Raw genomic sequence first — 23,801 nt, 5'->3', positions numbered from 1 at the left:
CCATTCAGGTAGTAGAAGGTTGCTATCAAATCCCCCCTCACTCTTCTCTTCTGCAGACTAAATAAGCCCAGTTCCCTCAGCCTCTCCTCATAAGTCATATGCCCCAGCCCCCTGATCATTTTCGTTGCCCGCTGCTGGACTCTCTCTAATTTGTCCACATCGTTTCTGTAGTGGGGGGACCCAAAACTGGATGCAATACCAGTGCTGCCTATAGGATGAGACTGACAATATCTGAGCTTGGGTGTAATATTAATGACAACATATTGTTCCAGTCATTGGGATGATTTCTCACTTTGGAGAAAAGCAAAATAACGGTTGGTTTTAGACCCTTCTGAGTTTTGGGAACCAAAAAAAGGTGTAGGGGTGAGGGGAAGGGACTATGCTATTTCCCCCTGTTTCTGTATCTAATATATTTAAACATAATTTAAATCAGGAGGTTAAAAGTGAGTGAGACTTTCTGTGATTCTGGCTGGCAAAACAACCTAGGGAAGAATTCAGTGCATCCCAAAGCAATGCCTGGGCATGTCAGTATGTTTACAGAGCTCTGGTGCTACCAGTACTGTGAAACATTAGAAGTGCCGGCTGGATGGGCATTCTGGGCACTGCTAAATCTTATACCTACATACAGTAGCCTAGCCTTAGATCTTACGGTTCTTGAAAACCTAAGATGGTCTAAAACCAACACCAGGAATGTGTGAACTGCCCTGAACTTCAGGGAAATCTGCACCCCGTTCCAGTTCTGAACTTTTGCCCCCATCCTAGAACCAAATCAAGCCCCCTAATTAAAACACCCCATAACTTCGGAAATGCATGGATCCAAACGCTGCAGTTTATGCCCATTCCATGCTAGGCTTACAATGTGATGGGAGTGAAAAGAATTACATTGTTAGGATTGGCCTCTTCCTCCATGTCAGAAGAGTTGGAGAGTTCATCCGTGCTGGATGGGATGGCTTCGAAATCCTCAAAGGTGTCTAGCGAGGGCATCTGCCTGCTGGGCCAACCTTTGCAAAGGAAATGAAACAACAGGATTTAACTACAGGGCATTTGCTCTTAGAGGACCTAAACATTTAAATAGACAGTTCATAGATTCCCTCCCCCCGCCCCTGCTATATTACATATGTATTTCACATTGCTAAATATCTTCAGTTTAAGAATCACAGAATGTAGGAGACAAGGAGCAGCGAATTATGGCAAATGGTGACTTTGCAAAGCCACTGTGGGTTTTTCAGTAGCCTTTCAGGTGGGCTGGGTCTGTTTCAGTTTTCAAGCTTCTAGCTCACCTCCCTGTATGTCTAGTATTTGAGGCCAAAGGCTTTTGAATAACAGTTCACCCAACCCCAGCCTTCAGCTGATCTTATGCCCAAACAGCTTCCAAAAACTGGCACGTATGCCAAAGGCAGAAGTTGTGAGGGAGGGGAAGGAGTTAGAACAATAGGGGGAACAGGTCTTTTGACACAGCACTGATACAGAGTTCAGGAGTCAAGAAGAGATGGTCTGATTTACATGCCTAATGTGAATAAATCTTTTTGACCGATCAGGGTAGTGGATATCTGATATCAGACAAAATCAACTGGTTCCTCTTGCTGTTATACATGGCAGTAAATAAACTGTAATGTCATAGGAGAGAGAAATATGTAACAGCAACAAATCATGGTGCACACAGCCACTTGGAACCTCACAGCTTTGGTGAGGATTGGACTCAGCTCTTCCTGTGCAAGCCCTAATTGTTCAGGTTGTGATGCAGCAGGGAGTGGGGAGTGTTGACCTGGGAATGTTGCAGGGGAGGTTTTCTGGGACTGTCTGCATTGGGGATGGGAGACTTTGCTTGAGGGAAGATACCTGAGCATGTAACATGAGAGCCCAGGAGGGGGGTTGGGGTCAGGTGACACCTTCTGCCCGGGGAAACTGGACAAAGGCTGGAGCAGGAACCAGTGGGAGGCAGGTGAGACAGCTGGAGGCGGTTTCAGTTTGGAGCTGGCTGCGGAAATGGAGGGAGCCCCAGGGCTGGGATATAAGCTCCCTTACCCCTTACCCCCCCCCCCGAAGGACTTGACTGAGGGGTCCTGGTTGTATCTACAAGCTCTGGTTGGGACTGTGTTCCTATCGTCCAATAAACCTTCCGTTTTACTGGCTGGCTGAGCGTCACAGTGAATCGCAGGAAGTGGGGATGCAGGGCCCTGACTCCCCTACACTCCGTGACACAGGTAAAGGAGAATCTCTATTAGCAATACAGAGCCTGTGACACACAGCTGAGCCATTCTAATGCCTTCCGGCGCAACCCTCACAAATGGCAAGATGTTGCACCAGAAAAGTGAGCACTAATGTGGAACGCTCCAGCACTCTGCAATTTTTTTTTTATTAATAAAAAAGGTGACTTGCTTTTCATTGCAAACTGTGGTGCAAAGGGAGAGAAGCTGCCACACAGAAGCACAATGCCTGGGTTTATACGTATCAAAGAAAAACGGCCAGCGTTCAGGCTAACATTCATGAGACTTACAGTAGGACCAAGTGAACAGATTCGCTGCCTCTCCCTCCCCCCCCACCTCAGCTTTTGCCCAAAACTTGAACCTGAACTGAATGACTCTTCCTTGAAACAGTTTCACCTTTCTCTCTGCTATTCATCTGCATGCACCCATGGAAGCAGAAGTGACCTGATCCTGTCAGATGGGATTCTCTTGGGCTCCCTCCAACACTGTCACAGCAAGAAATACCAGGGATCTAATGTGAGAGGCAGATTTCCAGCCCAGACACAACCGTCTCGTCTTAGTGCCATCGGACACGCAACGGGGTGTCAAGGTGCCGTGTTATTTTATATCCCAAGAGGAATCCACCTTCCCTCCCTGAGGAAGCTCTTGGGATGTACATGCTGGAGTGGCAAATCTGCTACTCTGGGACAGGGTGTAATGTGCCCCCTGCTTGGCCAACTCTGAGGGCTGGTGCAGAGCAGTGGGCGGGGCCACGGACACCCCCTTTCAGACAGGTGTGGAGTATGTGCTTATTAAGAAGAAGCAGGGACACGACTCTTCACAAGGGCACTGGGCAGCCTCTGAATAGGTGCATGCTGGGGGAGAGGTGGAAGAACCCACGCAGGGGCGCAGCAGACATTTCCTTCATCTTACTAGATCCAAGAAGTGCAGATAGCTTGGATACGGATTCAAACTTTTTACAGCTTGCTCCTGTTGAACACAAATTAGTCCCATGGCAAAGACAAGATGCAAAGTCAGATGCTCTCACAATATACTTATGCACGACCCAGCCATGTATGCACACTCTAGAGCAAAGGTTGGTTTAAAACAATACAAACCCAGAACCACATTTTTTTTATTTATATGTTACTGAAAAAAATCCCCTTTCCCCCAAAATAGGTGGCAAATGGGGGGAGGAGGGAAAGGCGAAAGGAAGGTAAAGGAATGGGAGGGAACACCAGAGCGATATCTCAATTTCCATCTGTTAGAGATTAATCAAAGCGTCCTTAAAAGTTAGACCAAATCTTTTCACATTTGTCTGAAGTCCCTCTTCTTCCAGATGTTACTGGCTCTTTAGCTGCCAGGTCAGCCAAGGCGCTGTGCCAAGCTTCTAACCCTGGAGATAGTCTGTTCTTCCATCATTCTGAGCAATAACCACAGTTTGGCTAGAAGCACTGCTCTGGAGAGCCAAGCTTAGAGAGATATTTTAAAATGGGGAGTGGTCCGACTTAGAACAATTCAGGAAGGTACATCAGAGGTCTTGCTGACATGGGAAAGTTTTACTAGTTATTCCGATATAGTTACACCAATATAACCCCCAGGTGGATACTCTTCTTCCAATATAATAGTGGCTTTTTGGGTTTAGCTTAAACCCCTTCCTGAGCTAAATAAACTAAACTGTTGATTTAAATTCACACATTTAGATTATAGCAAAAAACCCACAACATTCCTGGGCAGACTAGTGGTGATCTCATGCCATTGTCATTCACAGCCAAGAGTCAAGATGTTCACTGTAATACTTAACGGCTTCCCAGCAATAAAGATTCCTACAACAACTCCATCACCTGGTCCATCCTTTTCTCTGCTAATTTTCATTGCAATGACAGGATTTCAGAGACGGCCCATGTTCAGTACGTTTTCATACGCTGCAGAGATGCTATAAAATAACACAGGCCAGATTCTGAACTTACCAGAGTTAATTAAAAATAGTTATTCTGAATCCACTAAATAAAATCAGAGTCCGGTCCATTATTTCTACATTCTGCAGTGACCTAGGCTTATGGTTACATTTCTTTCAAAGGAAATAATGTTTCCTTTAAAAAAAATGGAGAGAAAATAATGAGGACTTTGCTTAAGGTAAAGACTGTTTAACATCGTCATAAATATCCTCAGATTTACATGAAGCACTGTGAACATTTTAATTCTGTTTACCTGTCTGTGAAGCAGATCTAGGAACTGGTCTTGTGATGGAACTGGCATTACATTTAGTCTGGGCTAAGATGGTTTTCTCAAAAGCATCTGTGACAGGAAGTAGAAGTTTGTCACTTACTGAGATTCTTCTTAAAAGTGAATAACTGAACATGGACCCACTACCAAATGTATTCCTTTACTGCCGAAAAAAAAGCACGTTTGATCTCTTGAACACAAACACTGCTGCAATCACATCGGCATTCCACTAAAACACAGATGCAATGTGAGATGTGCAGAGAGCAAACAGAACAAACCAAAGAGAAATGCGGATGTCATTTATTGACTGAAAAATAATTGTCAGGTGAATGGTGCAGTATTCCATTCCTCCAAAGTTTCCTTATTTTCCCCCGTAACATACTGTCCTTGCAGCATTTGCAATACTTCTGTAGCTCCTTGAGTTTGTTTTGGGTGGTTTTCAATGACCATGCAAATGACGACTAATAAAAACCATAAATTGTTCCTCCTGACCAAGAATGAATGAATAATTCCTAATCAATGCAAATTGGTTGGGGAGGTTTAGGGTTTTTCACAGCAAAATCAATCCCTTAATGTTACCAATTGTATCTCACTTGGATTTTTGGAAGCAGCAGCATCCACAAGTAAAGATGTGACAATGGTCATGGTTTCGTGTTAAGAGAGACGGGGTATGCTACTCAGTAGGGGATCAGGATGATCCTGCACTCAGGAGCTGGAGTCACCAGGGAGAAGAAAACTGAACAACCCCCTTTTCATCTGTGCCCTGAACCACAGCCCCCTGACTGTACGCAGGACTGTTTCCTTCATCCTCTGAAGTCCAGCTTCCTCTGCTGGGGTTCATAAGGCAGCTGGCCCCGAATATCGGATTGGTTCCATCACTGACGAGCCACTCACCCCTTGCCTACACAGATTTCTGCAAAGCAGCACAGATGAAGGAAGCGTTTTGCAGTTTACCTCTCCTTGGATAGCCCTGGCTCATGAGTCCTCCCTATACCCTGACTCTATGACCTAGCTTTGTCACAGCCAGCCATTGACCATTAAAAGGGGACACTGTGCCATGCAAGCATGTGCTGTTCCAAGTACATGGTGGCGAATCCCACCCTGAATTGTGAACTGGTTAGCATCCTTTGTTCAATTCAGATCTGTCTCTCCCCAGTGGAAGAATATGCTGCAGGTAAAAGTCTTAAACTCTGCTTGAATGAAATGAAACACTGCACCTTTAATGGACAAAAATGCCTGTGTCTAGCCTTCTCTCTATGCAGCATACATAAACCCCCTGCTACCATTACAAGTGTGATGTCTGGGGAGAGTGGAAAGGGACAGGGATGGCCAAACTAGAATTTGCAGGTCAAATGCAGCATAGGGATTATCGAATGCTGTCAGTGCCGCTCTCCTCTTCAATGTGACGGTGCAGCTCAGTGAGACTTTTTATTAAAACTAAGGCAGAATGTCATTGACCCTACTTAATGCCAATTAAGTGCCATTCCCTTGATACGGTGTCAGAAGGGTTCCCATCTGGGCAGCACTGCAGTTAATTTCTCCTACTTTGGATCGATGAGATGACGAAGGACCCAAATGGGATCCAGTTTCTGCTTCTGAATAACTCTCAGCCCCCACCAAGTCAGCGGGCTCTGACCCTTATAGAGAAAGAAAACAGCCACAAAATCCAGATTTGGCACTGGGTCCAGATTCTGGAACTTCACTGCCTTCCCAAAGGGAGTTTGGACCTGGGGCTTTGATTCAGGCCCATCCCTAAATGAGATTCTTTAAACATAGCTCAACTAATGAGGTGACAAGCATAAACTGAGACACTAAACTCATAAATCATTGTGGATTTTAATGTAATCTACCACCAGTGATGAAGAGATATGGATGGTATCAATGAACTATGGAGAAGAATTACATGCACGATGCCAATACTTGTACCTTCAAACCCCAGGGGAGTTGGATCACTCTTTATTTCATGTCTCTTGACTTTAACTGCAGAACCCAGGGGACCTGTGTGAAGTTTGCAGATGCACAAGATTATAAATGTAGTTAGAAGTACAACTTTTTTCCCCATTATCTGTTTGTGAGAAACATGATCTGGAATTACTGGAACTGACCAGTGTAAAGAGCATAGGATAATGCATTTACTAAACAAAACAAACAAAATCCAAAAAAACCAAAACAACCCACTAAGCAATTCTGGAAAAGGGGAAGAAAAACACTTTTGTGATATGCACTAAGAAAAAACCCCCTCTTGCAACTTTGATCATTTACAGTTTAAGTAAAATTGAGAAAAAGTAACTGGCCCCAACTTTTATGGACTTTCATCTCCCGTTTGTCCAGCAGGTGGCACTAGGCCATTCAAATGTCTCAGGGAAGACACAGCTTTGAGAACCACCTCAGCAGGGCTCTGCCTTGGATCAGTGAATGTACCTGAGGCATACTCTTGAACAAGAGAGGATGCCATTGTATTCTGGGTTGCAGGGTGCCCCTTGCAAGTTGATTTACTGATAGTCATCCCGTGCCCTGCTTCACATCCCCAAGGTGAGATGATGTGATGGGGTTAGTCTGTTACCAGGGAGGATAAGAGAACAATGGCAAGTAGTGGCCCTTGAATGAGCAAATGAGAATCTTGACTGGCTCTGTACTTGGGTAAGGGCAAGGCAAAGTTTATGCTTTGGGCATGTCACCCAAAATCTTTCCTTAAAGTACCTGACAGCAATAAAATATGTAATTGAAAATCATTGACTCTGCCTTGCATCTCTTAAAATCATTCATAATCAGGTTTCATTTCTCACCTTCCGGCCAAGAAACCTGCCCACCAATCTTGTTTTGATTAAAATCTCCATTATGATTTTTGGATTGGAAACTCTCACAATGCAATTGATATTTCATTATAATTTATACACATTTTCTTCAATAAGCCAGTCCACAAAACAATGCCAGGGATATGATGTTCCCTCTCTGCTCCTCTGTGCAGCTATGGCTTCCCATTTCCTCTCTTACCTAGTCACACTGTATATCACACCAGCCTACCCACAGCTAAAATGGCAATCAGGCATCTCTCTCCGGAGCCACAGTCCAAATGAGGATAACAGATGAAAAGCTCTTTCTCCACACCATGTCCATTACATCCAGAGCATCACTAACACAGGTTTCAGGAGCGCATCATCTCTTTGCTCAGGCAATGGCTTAGCTCATATTCTTCAATGCAACTCAAAGCCAACTGTGCTAAGAATAAGGGGCTTGATCCCATGTAGAGCTAAGCAAGTAAATTTTACTTGCTTAGCTCTAAATTTTACTAAATGAATTTAGCTACTTTTTCTGTTTGTGAATTGCCCGCAAACAGCTTAAAGTTTGCTCCAGTTTCTTCGTTAGCTCTGAGTACTTTCTGCAAATAGCTCTTGGCCTATAAATTGTTCTGGAGTGCTGTGTTGTGAAGACTGCCTGACGAATGCACACACAGATCTCATGGTGATATGCTTCAGTTTCCTCACTGTTGGATGAACATGACTCTTACAATCATGTGTCTTGTGCAAACCCTTGCATTTGTGAGCTCAGAACTGACCACTTCCATTCATATTTTCTATTATCCAAGTCTGCTGTTTCTATGAACATTCCTGCCAGGGAATGTGTCCGATAGACTAGTCACAGGAAGAAAACGCAAAACGGGTGCAGACTCAGGCAAAGCAAATTCAATTTCTGTGAATATTGGTGGGACTTGTTTGAGGTATATTCATCCAGATAGACCATGAAGTCGACAACAAAACTCCCATTGATTTCAATGGAAAGGGGATCAGGTTCCATATGCATGTAAATGTTTCAGATACATAGGCCCAGCTGGGCCTCTCTCTCTCTCTGCAGATGACATTCTGGCCCTGATCACTCTCCCTCTGCAGCCCTCTGCATATATCAGACTTGAGCCTGATGTACAGACTTATCCCTTAAACATAAGTGTTTGGCAGTAGATGTATCACAGTCAGCGTGAAGGGGAACCAAGCTCGCCTAGCAGGCAGTATGACAGTACCTTTGGTCAGAGCAGAAGTGGTGACCGTGGTGCTGATGGAGGAGGCTAGGGAAAAGCGACGGGTAACTTCTCTCTCTTTAGATTCTGGATCTGGGAGAACAGAGAGATGCAGGGCAAGGCAGGGTTAGAGGTTAGTAAGCAGAGGAGGTTATACAGGTCCAAAGCAAAGCAGCAGCTGAAAAAGGGTAAGAAGGTCAGTTGCCAAGAAATGTACAATCTCGTAAGTGACATGCATAGAAAAATATATTTTAAAAACATTTACCGTTACACCACCCTTAAGGTATTGCAGGGGGGAACCAGCACCAATTAATATCTTAGCACCAAACTAGGGTGAGTACAATTGCAAACCACACAGAGATGAACAGGACAGTTAAAATGGCACAGTTTAATAGATGGGTTATGTGGATTTTTAGAAGAAAAATATTGGAACTGTTCTGCGATGACTGGTTTACTGGTGGCTGAAAAACACTGACAAATAAACACTTCTGGACTAGGGCCCAGGTTCGGTAAGGTATTTAGGGACTCATTGATACTCAGCGGGTGTAAATCAGCATGACTCCACTGAAGGCCAGGAAGTTTCATTGATTTACATCAGCTCAGGATCTGGAGCCCTGGATCTTTTCTTTCAAGGAGCCAAATTCAGTTCTAGAGAGAGGACACAACTTGCACAGATTTCGATGTGAGCTGTCTCCACCTCCTCCAGCTGACTTTGTCTTAAAGTATTTTGTAAAAGAGACCCGTGGACTAATTAACTGCCAGCTCCAGAAGGCAGGTGGCATTGCTAAACGTATTGAAAACCCGCAAACACTTGTTAAAGGCTTGATCCTGCGAACAAGTAGGCCTGGGAGTAACTCCGATGACACTGACTTCAATGGGACCACACTATGAGAAAATTTGCTCACTTCTGTGTGGTTCTGGATTGGGTCCTTGGGCCCTGATCCTCCAAACACGCAAGCACACAAGTAACTTGACTCAGATGAGTAGTCTCATAGATATCAATGGGACACAACCCATATGAGTAAAGCAAAACATGTGCGTAAAATCTTGATTCAGCAAAACATTAAAGGCATGTGATTTACTTTAATGGCACATGGCCTCAATGGGACTTAGCATTCGAACAGGGCTAAAATGTTCTGTTGGAACTTTTTTCCATGAGAGGTTTTGTGAAAAAAAATCTATTTTCATCCAAAACCTGAATACGTGCTATTTTCAGATGTTTGTCAAAACCCCCAAAACACTCAAAGAAAAATGTAAATGAAAACAAAACTGTTTTATTTGCACTGAAATTTTCCATAGATTCTAAGGCAGGATCATGGCCTAAGTGTTCGCAGGATTGCAATTGTATTACAGAGACCTTTTTGTTCCAGGATTCAGCAACTGAGAAAATCGGTCCCCCAGATCTTCTGAGGATCAAAAGGGAAGGAATCCCTGGCTTTTCTGTTGCTATCCTACTCCTAGGACTAGAAGAACACTGGGGTGCAGTACACTTTATGGTGGTTTCCGACTTACAATGTTCTGAATATCTCAGTGTGCTCTACAGAACTACGGTACTGTAGAGATTTAGTAGTGATCTAAAAAAAAAAATCTTTCACTTTCCTTTCTTTTTGTATTTCCCCATTTCAGTGTCCAGACACTAGAGGTTTTTCTGTGCCCTCATTTCTATTTGACAAACCTCACTTCTCACTGAGTCTTTCCCCTGGGACAGAAATTAGCATGGCTGGCGTAACAACTACAGCTTCTGTAGCACCTTTTCATGCCAAAACATCTTATGAGGGACACTAGCACAATCATAGAATCACAGAATATCAGGGTTGGAAGGGACCTCAGGAGGTCATCTAGTCCAACCCCTTGCTCAGAGCAGAACCAATCCCCAACTAAATCATCCCAGCCAGGGCTTTGTCAAGCCTGACCTTAAAAACTTCTAAGGAAGGAGATTCCACCACCTCCCTAGGTAACGCATTCCAGTGCTTCACCACCCTCCTAGCGAAAAAGTTTTTCCTAATATCCAACCTAAACCTCCCCCACTGCAACTTGAGACCATTACTCCTTGTTCTGCTATCTGCTACCACTGAGAACTGTCTAGATCCATCCTCTTTGGAACCCACTTTCAGGTAGTTGAAAGCAGCTAACAAATCCCCCCTCATTCTTCTCTTCTGCAGACTAAACAATCCCAGTTCCCTCAGCCTTTCCTCATAAGTCATGTGTTCCAGTCCCCTAATCATTTTTGTTGCCCTCCGCTGGACACTTTCCAATTTTCCCACATCCTTCTTGTAGTGTGGGGCCCAAAACTGGACACAGTACTCCAGACGAGGCCTCACCAATGTCGAATAGAGGGGAATGATCACGTCCCTCGATCTGCTGGCAACGCCCCTACTTATACAGCTCAAAATGCTGTTAGCCTTCTTGGCAACAAGGGCACACTGTTGACTCATATCCAGCTTCTCGTCCACTGTCACCCCTAGGTCCTTTTCTGCAGAACTGCTGTCTAGCCATTCGGTCCCTAGTCTGTAGCGGTGCATGGGATTCTTCCGTCCTAAGTGCAGGACTCTGCACTTGTCCTTGTTAAACCTCATCAGATTTCTTTTGGCCCAATCCTCTAATTTGTCTAGGTCCCTCTATATCCTATCCCTACCCTCCAGCGTATCTACCACTCCTCCCAGTTTAGTGTCATCTGCAAATTTGCTGAGGGTGCAATCCACACCATCCTCCAGATCATTAATGAAGATATTGAACAAAACCGGCCCCAGGACTGACCCTTGGGGCACTCCACTTGATACCGGCTGCCAACAATGGAGGACATCCTAGCTGTTCAGTAAAAAGCTTAATGCAGCCTTAACTACTGTGGTGTTGCTACTGATGCCTCCGTAACATGATTGGAAAGTTTACGCTTCTGAGATTATTATATGAATTTACTTGTAAAAGCACAAACACACTGTTCTGTGTCGGGGCATACACCTTTCTACACCCACTTATAATCCTGAAGAAACACAACAGGCCAAATTCTGCTGTCAGTTGCAACACATAATTATAATTGAATTACTCCAGATTTATGCTGCTGTAACTGAGAACAGAATTTGGCCCAGTATTTAGCGTGGCCAGATGCAATTAAAATTCCACTTTCCATTCATGGTCTTAGATCTTCTTTAGTATTTCCTTTTTTCAGGATACTGATGGTGACTTTTTTTCTCATCCAGACTCCAGCACCCCTGCAGATACATGCTAGATGCCTTTAAAAGATCATGGAGATGATTGACTTCAGGGGCAGTTCTGAGGGTGGCAGGAAAGCAGAACTGGGACCTAGAGAGGTCAATGCCAAGATACCTACTTGCTTTTAAATAGGACTTTTTCCTTCCATGAGCTATGCAACCTGGCGAGAGTTGTTCAGAAAAGGTGTCTGCACAGTAGCCACACTGCTTGTATTGCCCAGGTCAAATCCATTGAGCAACCCCAGTATAGCCTTGTCACTGTTATTGGATTATACCCCCTCTTCTAATGTGTACTGTATCTTGATGAGTCATTCTTTATAGTACTAGCAGGAGCAAAAAAAACCCCATCACTAAACAGCGAAATGACAGTGTCCTGCAGGATATTGCATATTGCAGTTACTACCATGGGCTTCGTCCATGCCAAGAGAGGATCAAATCTCGCTCCCCTGAGCGCACAGAACAGAACAACAAACTGAAATCAATAAACACATGCATGATGTAGCATGTTTTAGATGTGTCAAAAGAATCATGAGTCAGAACCAGATCCTGCAAGTCAACGATTTAGGGTGCTTAGCATTTAAAAAGAGTGGACCCTAAATCAACAATAGCTTGAGTAATGCCCATGCTCCACAGGGATAGCACCGTAAGTATTTCAGTATTCTCCTTTGCCCGGAAAGAGAATAGAAGGAGAAGACAGATCCCACAAGGACTGAGATGATTGCAGACAGAAGAGGGAAAAAGGCCCAAACCAAAACCAAGGGTTCAAAAAGCCCCAAACTGAATTGCAGTCTGAACCTGAATCTGATTTTGACTTTTTCAAATGTTTCTGTAATTGACCAAACCAAATCTGAAAACTGCCATCCCCTGGAGTCAAAATCCAGAACTGGATTTTGCAGCTTAGACCCTCTCTCTTTAGTGCTGCCTTATCTTAGCCGAAAGGACTTTGGGGCTGCTTTGGTTTTTGGTGTGTTCTCCTCTGCTATGTCACTTTTTAAATGTAATGCTTCCACTTTGCCTCTTTCTATTCATTGACATTTTCCTCTCCTGATGCGTCCACTCTCCATTATCCTACACTGACCTTTGGCCTCGTGGTGCACTTGGAAAGAAAATGTCACTTATCAGAACAGGAGAAAAGCAAAAAACATCAAACAGTCAGAGGTTCTGTGGCCTGCAATGTGCAGGAGATCAGACTAGACGATCATGATGGTCCCGTCTGATCTTTAAGTCTATGAGTCATTTCAGAAAACTGCTTGCAAATTTTATTGCCCGTTTTCACTGTCCAAATTACTTCCTCTTCTTCCTGCTGGCATAATGGCCCCAGAAGCATGCAGCACTTTCCTTCCAGGGACCTTAAACACTTTCCAAACATTCATGAGTCAAGATTCACAATACCCCATTTCACAGATGAAGAAACGGAGGAACAGAGAGGTGAAGGAATAATTTCCAGATCTCCTGATTACCAGTCCCCTGACATAACCACTAGACCATGCTTTATTAACCACTGACCACAGTTTCTTACAGAGCCTAAGTGATCTCACAAATGAAAATTTAACACGTTACACCAGAAAGCAAAACATTGCTGGGTGGCTGGGTGTTCCCCACTCAAGAAGCGGTGGAAAAAGTTATTGTTGGGTATGTGTGTGTGTGTTTGTTCTGTGATTTAATAGACTCTTTCACGATTAGGCTCCTGTGAGAGGCCTGAATGCAAAAATGAACGTTTCGCATCTCGTCAGTTACGCTTTCCATCACCACACTAAAGACAAAAACTTTGTGGATACTGCCATGGGAGCAATTTTGTAAAAAAGGATTGACTAGAGGAGCATGTGCGTGCGTTTGGATGGGATGCAGCAGCACCTTAGGAGGTAGTGATGGATGGCACCACGGAATGGAGAGAACATCATGGGATTGTACACAGGAGACAGATGGCTGGAGACTGAATGCTGCATGGGGTGATTTTACCTTTAGGTGGAGCTCTGCGGTTGGAAAGACCTTGTAATGTGAATCGCTTTCTAGCAAGAGCTGAGCACTCAAGGTTAAGGCTGGTGGAAGCATCAGCTAGGAGAGAGAGGCAGAGGGAAAAGAAATAAGACAGGAAGGGTCACCCTTTCAGCTTATGGGAAAGGAGAGGGTGGAGCTGGATGACAAGGGAAAAAAGAAACAAAACCTTTAGATTCAGTCCAAGCTTGTGATACAGCTGAAGAGGTGACATGAAGCCAGGTAAATTAAACTAGCTGGGCCAAGCTGATCCCTGGTATAAATCAACTGAGTTGCACCGGGGATGATTTTGGCTTGCTGAGTTTCCATGGAGAGTAAAAACAAAAAACTGTGGAGGAATGTGGCTATTTGAAAAGGAAAATAAATACAGTTTAGCAGCAAGTTAATTAAACACATAACCTGGTGCCTTGTGCTGTGAAAAAGTGTCGCTGTGATTTTAATAGGCAGCAGCTCCTGGCTCCAGTGGGAAATAAGAGATGAGGCATTATCATGCAGGAAAAATATTGACAATGAGTATTTGTCACCTCAACCCACTAGGCCACTGCTGTGGTATTTCACTTGGGAGTCTAAATCGGTTACTCAGATGCTTCCTGTGATTTAAGCCTTACCGGCTGACATCTTTCCAACAGCCTCCATGCAATTCAGCTGGCATACAATGATGCACTGTATCACTTGATTAGCTGGGATATCTTCTCTGCATTCACATGCCAATAAAACTAACAAACCAATCCCCTACCTGAATAAACAGTCAAGCTCCCTGATAATTACATTTACTTGGAGAAGTCACAATCACCCACACATATTAGTAAAAGAAATGGACCTGAACCCAGGTCCCAGATCCAAACACAACTGCCAAACTTTGCATGTCTTCTATCTCTATAATGGACATGTCACACAGGAAAGTCTATGGCAGAGCAAGGGCTATAAACCAGGTCTCCTCACTCCAGATCCTGTGTTTTGACCACTTGACCATACAGGCCCTCTGCCTTACACTGTCACTATCTCACTGCCAATTGATTTCACCAAGGAGAAGCAAATGGAGACCTGAAGTACCAGGGAAACACAGAGAGACAATGCATCCAGATAATATCCAGACTGACAAGCAACAGACACACTGTGATTCCAAAGACAAGCACATCCCATCACTTCCTGGTTTGCAGACAAGCTGCTATACAAAGGGAACGATACATAAGTGTGTGTGTGTGTGTGTGTGTGTGTACTAGCATTTTGCAAGGAATATAAAAGGAATAGGTTCTAAAGATGCCAAGAACAGGGAAAATAAGGTTTTTGTACATTCCATCCTTGTAAAGCAAGGGACATTTGTTCATGGCATTTGGTCACTAAGGAGTCACAAGGAAAATTGTAAGATGTGTGTGTGTGTGTCTGGGGGTTTCACCCTAATTTTAAAGTGTTTATTAATGTGGGGAAAAGGAGAAAGAAATCAAATACTTAACTTCAAGTCATATCTCTGCACAGATGGGTGCCACTAGGACATTTTGACCACAAGTTCCCATTGTTTCCCAATGCTCTATGTTGCTTAGAAGTTGGGCTTCAAGTTCTACATGTTGTACCACCCTGAGTTGCCTCGAGACCTTCACTTTCTTCTGCAGCCATAGTGAGTTGCAATAGGCCAGGTTCCCATACTGAATGCATCCTCCTGACCAGCTGATTTCGGCACTTCTGCTTGCGGAAGTCATTTGGGCTACAGTGTGTGTGTGTGTGTGTGTGTGTGTCTAGATGTAGGACTAGAGTTTTCAACAAGTCAGGTGCACAGATGTATGCCTAATTGGCAAATATCACAACCGCACATGCAAATCAGGTAACTGCCTGCAGAAACTACTATATTTATCTATTTGCATGCACAAGTATATGATGTTCGGATACAACTGCATGGACAAATTAAATGCCCATTGTACATATGCCTGATTTAAAAATCAGGTCTATGCATAACTCCTAGACTTGAAAGGGTTAGATTTTTATTGGTAAATGTTGACCAATGAAAAAAATATTTCCATTGATAATAATCAAGATTCACAATTAGGTAAAGTAAGAAAAATGCAGCTTGAGAACTTATTAGAGACTGTCATTAAATAATTATGGTCTGAACCCTGTTAGCTGACCGTCCCCGGCTAAATAATCAGCCAGTTATCTTCTGAAGTTTACTTTAGCTTACACTGCGATTTTAAAAAATAACCATGGACATAATTGACTAAGTTCCGACTGTAAGTTTTGTAAAACCTTGTTTTCAATGTTAAGCTTGATTCATCCCAACAGTCTGAAGAATCCAGAGCTGGGTGTACAGAGATATAAATATCAGCGCCATGGGATAACATTCCACAGTGCCGCGGAACCCCTACCTCTCTTTTGTCTAGTGCTGGGACTGGAGTTTCTGCTCCTGTCGTTAGATGTTTCCCGGTTTGATGGCTCAGATTTATTTTCATACATGCTTGATGACTTCCTGCTATATCTTTGGGCAAAAGAAACAAAACCATTATTAGGTTATCACACGGTGACTGAAGGCACCACTTTTATGTTAATGTCCTCCTCAGCGGGCTACCATGGTGTTGTAGCTATGGCATAACCAATAATTCCATCCCCTTGTTCCCCACACACATAACTTGAGCACTGACTCCAGCCTTTCGTGTTACATCCTGTTGGTGGGAAACATTAATCAGAGATGGAGTGCGATTGGAACCTCAGATCAGAACCAGTTCAAATCTGGGGTGAGGGGTTGGTTTGGATAGAAATCCCTAGATCCAAACCCACCCCTATGCTTTTGGTGAGACAGCTCCCAAACTAGAAGGGACCCATTTCTGGCTCAGATGTGGCCAGAATCATTCTTGACAGATTTTGGCACAAAATGGTGGAAAACTCAGGAAAGCAGCCAATCTTGTGAGATTTCCACCATTCTGGGCCAAAATTTCATCAAAAGCAGCTCAGGAGATTCTGGTGCCACTGACTGCAAGATCAGGTTCTGATTTGGCCTGTGAAGCCAAACCCTGAATACCAAGACCAAACCTAATCCAGATCTGGATCCAAATCACCCCTTCTCACCCTATTAACTTCTGCAAGCGACAGCAGAGTGGCACGGGTGTCATGATTTTTTAAGAGTGTTTATTAGTAGCAGAATGAGAATTCTGCTGAAAGAACAGAGCATTTGGTTACAAGAGGGTCCCCTCTCTACCCTATGCTCCCTGCTAGGACACTTTCTTTCCCAACAGTGGCCAGTCCCAGCTGCTCTAGAAGATGGTGCAGTGGCCTTAAGAGTGCACAATTCTGGAATAACCTGCCCCTAGGAAAGTTTCTAAATGACCACGTCAGTTCAGTGTTGGCTTACGCTGTGATACATGAGGGGTTATACCACTTCTACACATGTCTTATCCCCCCAATGTAGCTGTGGATATTCTCATTATCCTCACTATGATTTTTGTAATCCTACTAAGGGCTTCACCCCAATGATGTCTAGCAACATCACATGCCATCTGCATGCCTCAACCTTCCTTTCCATAAAATGGGGATGATAATAATTACCCACCTTACAGGACCTTTGGGAAACATAGCGCTTTCCAAATATCTGCGCTGTAGGACCCACAGAGAAGGCACAAAGTGTTATTTTATACCCCTATGCTTTTGAACTATTGGAGATAAAGTGAATTTATTTCCTAAACTGCAGAGCATTCTGAAAGCCACTTTTTTATTTAGAACATCTGACCTGCTTTCTATGGAATATCACCCAAGGTTTATGAATCTCTTTGGACTAAATTTGAATCTGTTCTTGAAACTAGATGTAGGGGATTATTTTTAAAATCAACAAGGGAACAAATCCAAAACATACTGACATTTTTGCATTGTTCTCTTCTAACAGTTTCTCTCTTGTTATGCTGAGATAAGCTGTAAATGTGCAGCTGATATAGGAAGAGGCTACCTACTGGGTCCCCTCTGACAGTGGGAAAGAAATCAGCGAAAATTTTATTAAAGCGAATGTTCAAATTATATAATATACAGGTTGAGAAAAGAGTGTTTCTACATCTGGGTATAGTGCTTAGATTATCCACAAATACAAAGTTTGTTTTTAAAGTCATAAGATACATATAGTGAATAATTAGCAATAACCCAAATTTAGGTGAATGAATTTAAGAATGCAGTTTAGATATTGAGCATCCAAGTATTTGGGTACATTACTCATGAAAAAAGTTATACAGAGAGGTTGGTGGCGGAAAGCAAAATATATCAACGAGTGAAGATTGTCCCTCAGTAATTGAGAATTTAGGATAGGTTGTTCATTTAGAAAAAACAGTCCACCAGGAAAGTATTTGAGTTACTTTCCCGACTGCGCTTACTACAGCACTTATGTCTCCAAACTTCATCTCCAGGAAAATAAAATAGCGTTTCAAAGGAGAGATGCTTGGTTTGTGTAGCCACCTGTCTTCATGTACAGTATATGTATACATGGATATATGACTAAATTGTTTGCAAATAAGCAGAAAATGAAAATAGTAATTCATTTATAGTTAAACATTTAAAGTTATGGCCCATTTAAGTTTCGTAAACTGAAATAGATATAAAAATACATAAAGGGATTGTTTCACCATCACTGAAATGTCATACCTCTTGGATGAAACATCTACTTAACAATGCACAAAAGCAGCACATAATTGTCCAGGGTAGGAACTGAAGCTGTGGGGTGAATTTAGATAAGCAGAATTTAAATGAGCAGAGTTGCAATTTAGCCAAGACACCAAGGTTAACACCATTCCTCTTGCAAAAAGTGCCCTGCAATCTTTAATTACCACAAGCATCCAGGATAGTGGTTTTGCAAGTCTTTGTCTTCTGAAAGAGTTGTTACAGCATTTGACTACAATCTTGAAGGTTGCAGGTTTGAGTCTCACATGATCTCATGCTGAAAGGCCACCTCCAATTCACTCAGAAGCTATAGGGCTACATCAGGTTAGGGAAGTCACAGGCAGGTGGATGCGATACTGGTCACGTCACTCCCTGTACTGGTAGCTGTGAAACTGATGTTCCTTTACTGTGTCAGCCCGATGAGCCGCTGCCTTGGGGAACTCTGACTTTGACTACTTCCTGCTGAACACTGAGTTTTCCTATGAGGTCTCTGCTCCAAATACTGACCCAGCCCAACCCGGCTTTATCTTGTGGAATCACGGCACAAAGTGGGTGTGGCTGCTTATGACTAGATGAAAGAAAGCATACTGCATAACAACAAAGAGATGGCATCATCCAGTCAGACTTCTCTGGTGTTGCAATGAAGGTTTACTGTATTACTGTAAAGAACATAACAGCTGTTACATGTTATGTGTGAGCAACCCAGGATGGGCTGTATTTCTATGGATGAAACAGTCTGATGAATTAATTAGTTTCTAGCCACAGGGGCACTGGTGATACAGGTTGCGCTTCCGACAATATTGTTGCTGAATTGGAATTAACCAGTGCATCTTTTCCAATCACAGGGTTGCTCAGGCTTGTCACAGTCATAGGGAGATCATCCTCTACATGGGAGCATGTCACAGGGTGTGTCTGTCCTCTGAATCCATGTCTCCTTACCTCTGGGTCCACCTAAGAAAATCCATGGAACCCCGACCATGCAGAATAGCTATTTATGGACATCAGCAGGCTCAGGGAAAGGTTCACTCCTTCTCTTCTGTTGGCTTAGGACATTTTGTACCCTAATTCCTGTGTCTTTAATCCCACTGAGCCACATAGTAGAGAGGATCATGGTCTCCTTGGTTAGGATAGCTGGTGGGACAGATTGTGTCAGAGTTCCTTCATAAAGGCCTCTCCTTTGCCCCACTGCCCATATTAGCAATCACCATGCACCATGCCTTGCACTGTTGTGACAGTTTGGACAAAAGGTGTTTTGTCCAACATCCTCTTTCCCTAGGTAGTCAAGACAGTAAGATCCTCATTTTTCCTTCTGTTTAATCTGCTGTAGGTTAAACTAACATATGCGGCCAGTGGTTCCTCGAGTTAATAAACCATTGGCTGTAGTATTATACCTAGTATTTCTGCTTTGGAAACTCAAGCATTTTACATTGCCATGTCATAGGGTTAAATATCTGGCTTGGTTTGATAAATTTTTCTGGTTGCATTTTACTTTCATTGGAATTGTTTTCTCTTTCTGTCCTCTGGACAATTTTACCCAGAGATCTTCACCCTCATTAAACCTCATTAAAGTCCATGATCCTTTTCAATGGGTCAATTTCAATTGACCTTGCTGCTGATCAAATTCATGGGTGCCTGTGGTTCCTTTAGAAAAGCAAACTCCAGTCTGTTGAGTGCATTTTGCTTTGAGATTATGGGTTTGTACAAACGCAAAATCTTTGTCTGCATTTATGTGGGTTGAGGACAGTGAAGAAGACAATGCTATGCCTGGGAAGCAACACAGCACATTCGTAATTCATCTGCACCTAAATTTACTGAGACTGGAAAAGGTAAAAGATATTCTGATATCAATGCTTGGCAGGTCACCATTCAGTCTGTGATTACCTGGTTGAGTTGGAGGAATTCATCGGCGCATGGTACACACTCTCCGTGATTCTTTGGTGTAGCTGGCTTGCTTCTGTTAGAGAAAGAAAAAAAAATAGCTCCAAATTGCACTGATCATTTCCTTTTTGTGGACACATAAGAGAACATGGCAAAGAAGACTGGACTCAGGTGTTGAATTAATAATAACTAGAGAAGGATCCAAATCAGATCCCTGGATCGAAATATGCCTGAAATGTGCTGCTCAGGTGAAAATCTTCAAGTTAAAACACAGGACACAATATTTTGGGGGCATCACTAATGAGATAGAGAATCAGTGAGATACTGCTTGTATCATGGCTTAAACCCAAGGAAATTTTGATAAAACAGGCAGCAAGGGTGGGTCTACCTCCGTGACACAGATAACCCACTATACTAGCCCTGTATGGCTCAGCCCAGATTCCCTGTAGTACGTCCTATGGAATATAAGTTTTCAGACCACCACTTGAACACCTCCTCTCCACTCATGTCTTCACAGCACTATTCAACATTTTTTAGGAGTCTGCAAATGAAAAAAGATTGAAAACCACTGTTCTAGAGGCTTCAATTATTTATAATTTCTGTCTCCCTCTGAATGCAGTAGAGTTGGAGTCACAGTAAGGAAGGCAGCCTGGTTTACAGATGGAGCAGGGAGGAATGTGAGAAAAAGGCACCCATAATATATATTTTAAAACCTCTCTATGCTATTTCTAAAAGACTCTTTTTCTGTAAGATACATGGCACAAACAGAATGCATGTGCCACCAAGGCACTCACTTGGGATAACCTGCATCCCTCACTCTTGGCTTCACCACTCACGCATGAATCCACCCCAAACTCATACCAGTGAAACTTTAATAGCATACTGCATTCACACACCCCCTCTTTTAGAGTTTCTTTGCAAGCTACTTTTCACTGCTGAGTTCATCCATTTTCTTGGCCAATTTTTTTTTTTTACCTGATTTTATCTCATTGCTGTGGCACGTTTAATGCAGGTTAAAGGACAGGTGCCGGAACTAGGTGTACTGCTGCACCCCCTGGCTTGAGGTGGTTTCTGGCATATACAGGGTTTACAGTTTGGTTCAAGGGCTCTCAGCACCACCCCCACTCTACAAATTGTTTCAGTGCTCCTGGGTTAAAGGCAACAGTTCCTAAGGAAGAATTATATAAGACCTCACTGTACAGTCTGCATTGCCCATAGAATCACAAAGCCTAACATATTAATGCTTCTTTATATCTCTCTCTCTCTCTCTTAGGTACTTAAATGGGCCATTACCACAATATTTGAGCACCTCACAATCTTTCCTGTATTCATCTTCACAACACCCTGAGAGATCAGGAAGTGCTACTACTCCCATTTTAGAGATGGGAAACAGGCCCAGAGAGATTAAGTCACTCACCCAAGGTGACACGGGAAGTCTGTGGTGAAGCAGGGAATTGAACTGGGATCGCCTTTATCTTAGACTAGCACCTTACCTACTGGACTATCCTCCCTCTCATTTTCATGTTTTATGAGCAAGGCAAAAGACTGATGCTCACTAGTTTAATAAGGGTCAAACTTCAGTCATGTGTTTCACTTACAAACAATTACGCTGATTTTCAACATATTGGGCCTACTCTTTCGGATTTCATTTGGCAGCACGTACCCGTTCAATAACCCATTTTAGCTGCCCCCTGTTGAATGTCAGATACAGAGTCAATGCAACATCACGAAGATCACACACTATGTCCTACCTCTGCATGCTTCCAGTTGTCCTGTCAGGACTTTTCTAATCTCAGAAATCCAGATGTTTTTCAACTCAACGGAAGATGCCTATAAACACAGGAAAGGTGCAAAGCAGATATAGTTCAATGACATTGGCAATCCTACTGCTGCTTTAACCTAAAATTTACTTTTAGCCCTTCCTTGTGAGAAAACTCTATGACCAGAACTGGGACCAAAAAAGCGTAGGGCACTTTACAAAATGAAAAATTACATTGGATCTAAAAGTTCCCATCATTATTTTTCTATCTGGACTCCTGAGTCATTTTCCATCATTTTCTTTTCTTTTTCATCCACACCAAAGTCATGACAAATTTCCTCAAAGATAAAGGTGATGTTAGAACTTCATGAGCAGCATGACAGGGCAGGCTCAGAATCACTGTTGTTGTAGTAATGTGAAAAGAAAAGGCGTACTAGTGGCACCTTAGAGACGAACCAATTTATTTGAGCATAAGTTTTCGTGAGCTACAGCTCCCTTCATTGGATGAAGTGAGTGAGCTGTAGCTCACGAAAGCTTCTGCTCAAATAAATTGGTTAGTCTCTAAGGTGCCACAAGTCCTCCTTTTCTTTTTGCGAATACAGACGGACACGGCTGCTACTCTGAAATCTAGTAATGTGCTTATTCTGAGAAAGGCAGTAACATTAAAATCACAATCTAGTTTCCTTCATATTCTCTCTGTCTCCACCACTAAAGGAAATTACAACGTTGTTAAAGGAAACATGGCTGGAAGGAAGCAAACTCCTTTAGAGAAACCATTGTCTTTACCTGAATGATATAGACCTCTTCTCGGCCATTATACCAGATCTCAAACTTCTTGTTATCACCCTTTACATTTTCTGTGATGCCAACAGTACTCATCTGTTTCAAAATAAAAAAGGAAAACCAGGAACTTAATGTTAACTTACTTTTAAATTATATCCCCTCTGAAGGGCACTATAAAAAGGACCTGTCCTATTCTGGATACCTTTACAGAGTGCATAAAATATGTTCGAATTATTTTTTAATCAACATAAAATTCACCATTGCATCCTTTTGCATCATTGCATCATGCCCTGGCTGGGATGATTTAATTGGGGATCGGTCCTGCTTTGAGCAGGGGGTTGGACTAGACCTCCTGAGGTCCCTTCTAACCCTGATATTCTATGATTATATGATTCTTTTAACTGTCAGTATTTCTCACTAAGAGATTACAGAAAAGCACTCAGTAGCTGCACATTTGTTAAATTCAAATGTTGACCCTGTGAAGTGCTGATCACTGTGGTCCCCATCCAGCAAAGAACTTAAGCACGTGAATGGTCCCAGCGACTCCATCATCAAATGTAAGTGCTTTGCTGGATCAGGACCTTGCAGATCACACCCCAGGGCTCTGTGAAATGATCTCTCTTCCTGTGTGCAGGCCTGTTAACTTCAGTGGTGTTCCATGCCAATGCAGGACTCAGCCCGCACAAATCTTATTGGGGAACTGGAGCCTAAGATGCTTGTGGTAAGGACTTGAGTGCTGAGCACCCACAACTCCCTTAGCTTCCATGTTCAGCATCTCTATGGATTAAGCCCTAAGGCTGCAGCTTGGCAAATCATATCATGTAAGAACCTGGAGGGGGATTTAGGACAAAACTGTAGTACTTTTGATAGTTTCCAAACACATGAGGACAAAAGACTAAAAATATCAACACAACAAAGCTAATGCCTATAATTTTATAAAACTCTTATATTGTATTTCTCATCTCCCAGATCACCAGGTTAGATACAGAGGCTATATTACACGCTGCACTAGTGCAGTCAGCTATATACTGTAGGTGTTTTCTACTAAAGGTTACCTCCGATATTCCTGTTTTTACACGTGTTCAGATTGTATTATTTGACAAGTTGAATGCAATGATAGAAAGCAAGGC

At 42.9% G+C, this 23,801-nt stretch overlaps 1 protein-coding gene across 7 annotated transcripts in view; it reads right to left on the bottom strand.

Moving 5' to 3' along the window:
- Positions 1–23,801, bottom strand: part of MCF2L2 (MCF.2 cell line derived transforming sequence-like 2) — a 319,798-nt gene that overhangs the window by 7,427 nt on the left and 288,570 nt on the right. For 4 of the 7 annotated variants that reach the window (XM_073359253.1, XM_073359254.1, XM_073359258.1 and 1 more), the window contains 9 exons: positions 22,675–22,767; positions 21,881–21,959; positions 20,133–20,205; positions 15,986–16,095; positions 13,593–13,688; positions 8,428–8,517; positions 6,339–6,410; positions 4,398–4,484; positions 883–1,001 (listed from right to left, as the gene is read on the bottom strand). In XM_073359253.1, coding sequence (XP_073215354.1) covers positions 883–1,001; positions 4,398–4,484; positions 6,339–6,410; positions 8,428–8,517; positions 13,593–13,688; positions 15,986–16,095; positions 20,133–20,205; positions 21,881–21,959; positions 22,675–22,767 — 819 coding nt within the window. The remainder of the gene's footprint in view (positions 1–882; positions 1,002–4,397; positions 4,485–6,338; positions 6,411–8,427; positions 8,518–13,592; positions 13,689–15,985; positions 16,096–20,132; positions 20,206–21,880; positions 21,960–22,674; positions 22,768–23,801) is intronic. The other 3 variants (XM_073359256.1, XM_073359257.1, XM_073359259.1) reach the window with 3 other exon arrangements.

This window comes from Lepidochelys kempii, chromosome 9 (genome assembly GCF_965140265.1).
Source record: "Lepidochelys kempii isolate rLepKem1 chromosome 9, rLepKem1.hap2, whole genome shotgun sequence".
In the NCBI taxonomy this organism is placed as follows: Eukaryota; Metazoa; Chordata; order Testudines; family Cheloniidae; genus Lepidochelys; species Lepidochelys kempii.
This window is presented reverse-complemented; position numbering and strand designations above follow the sequence as displayed.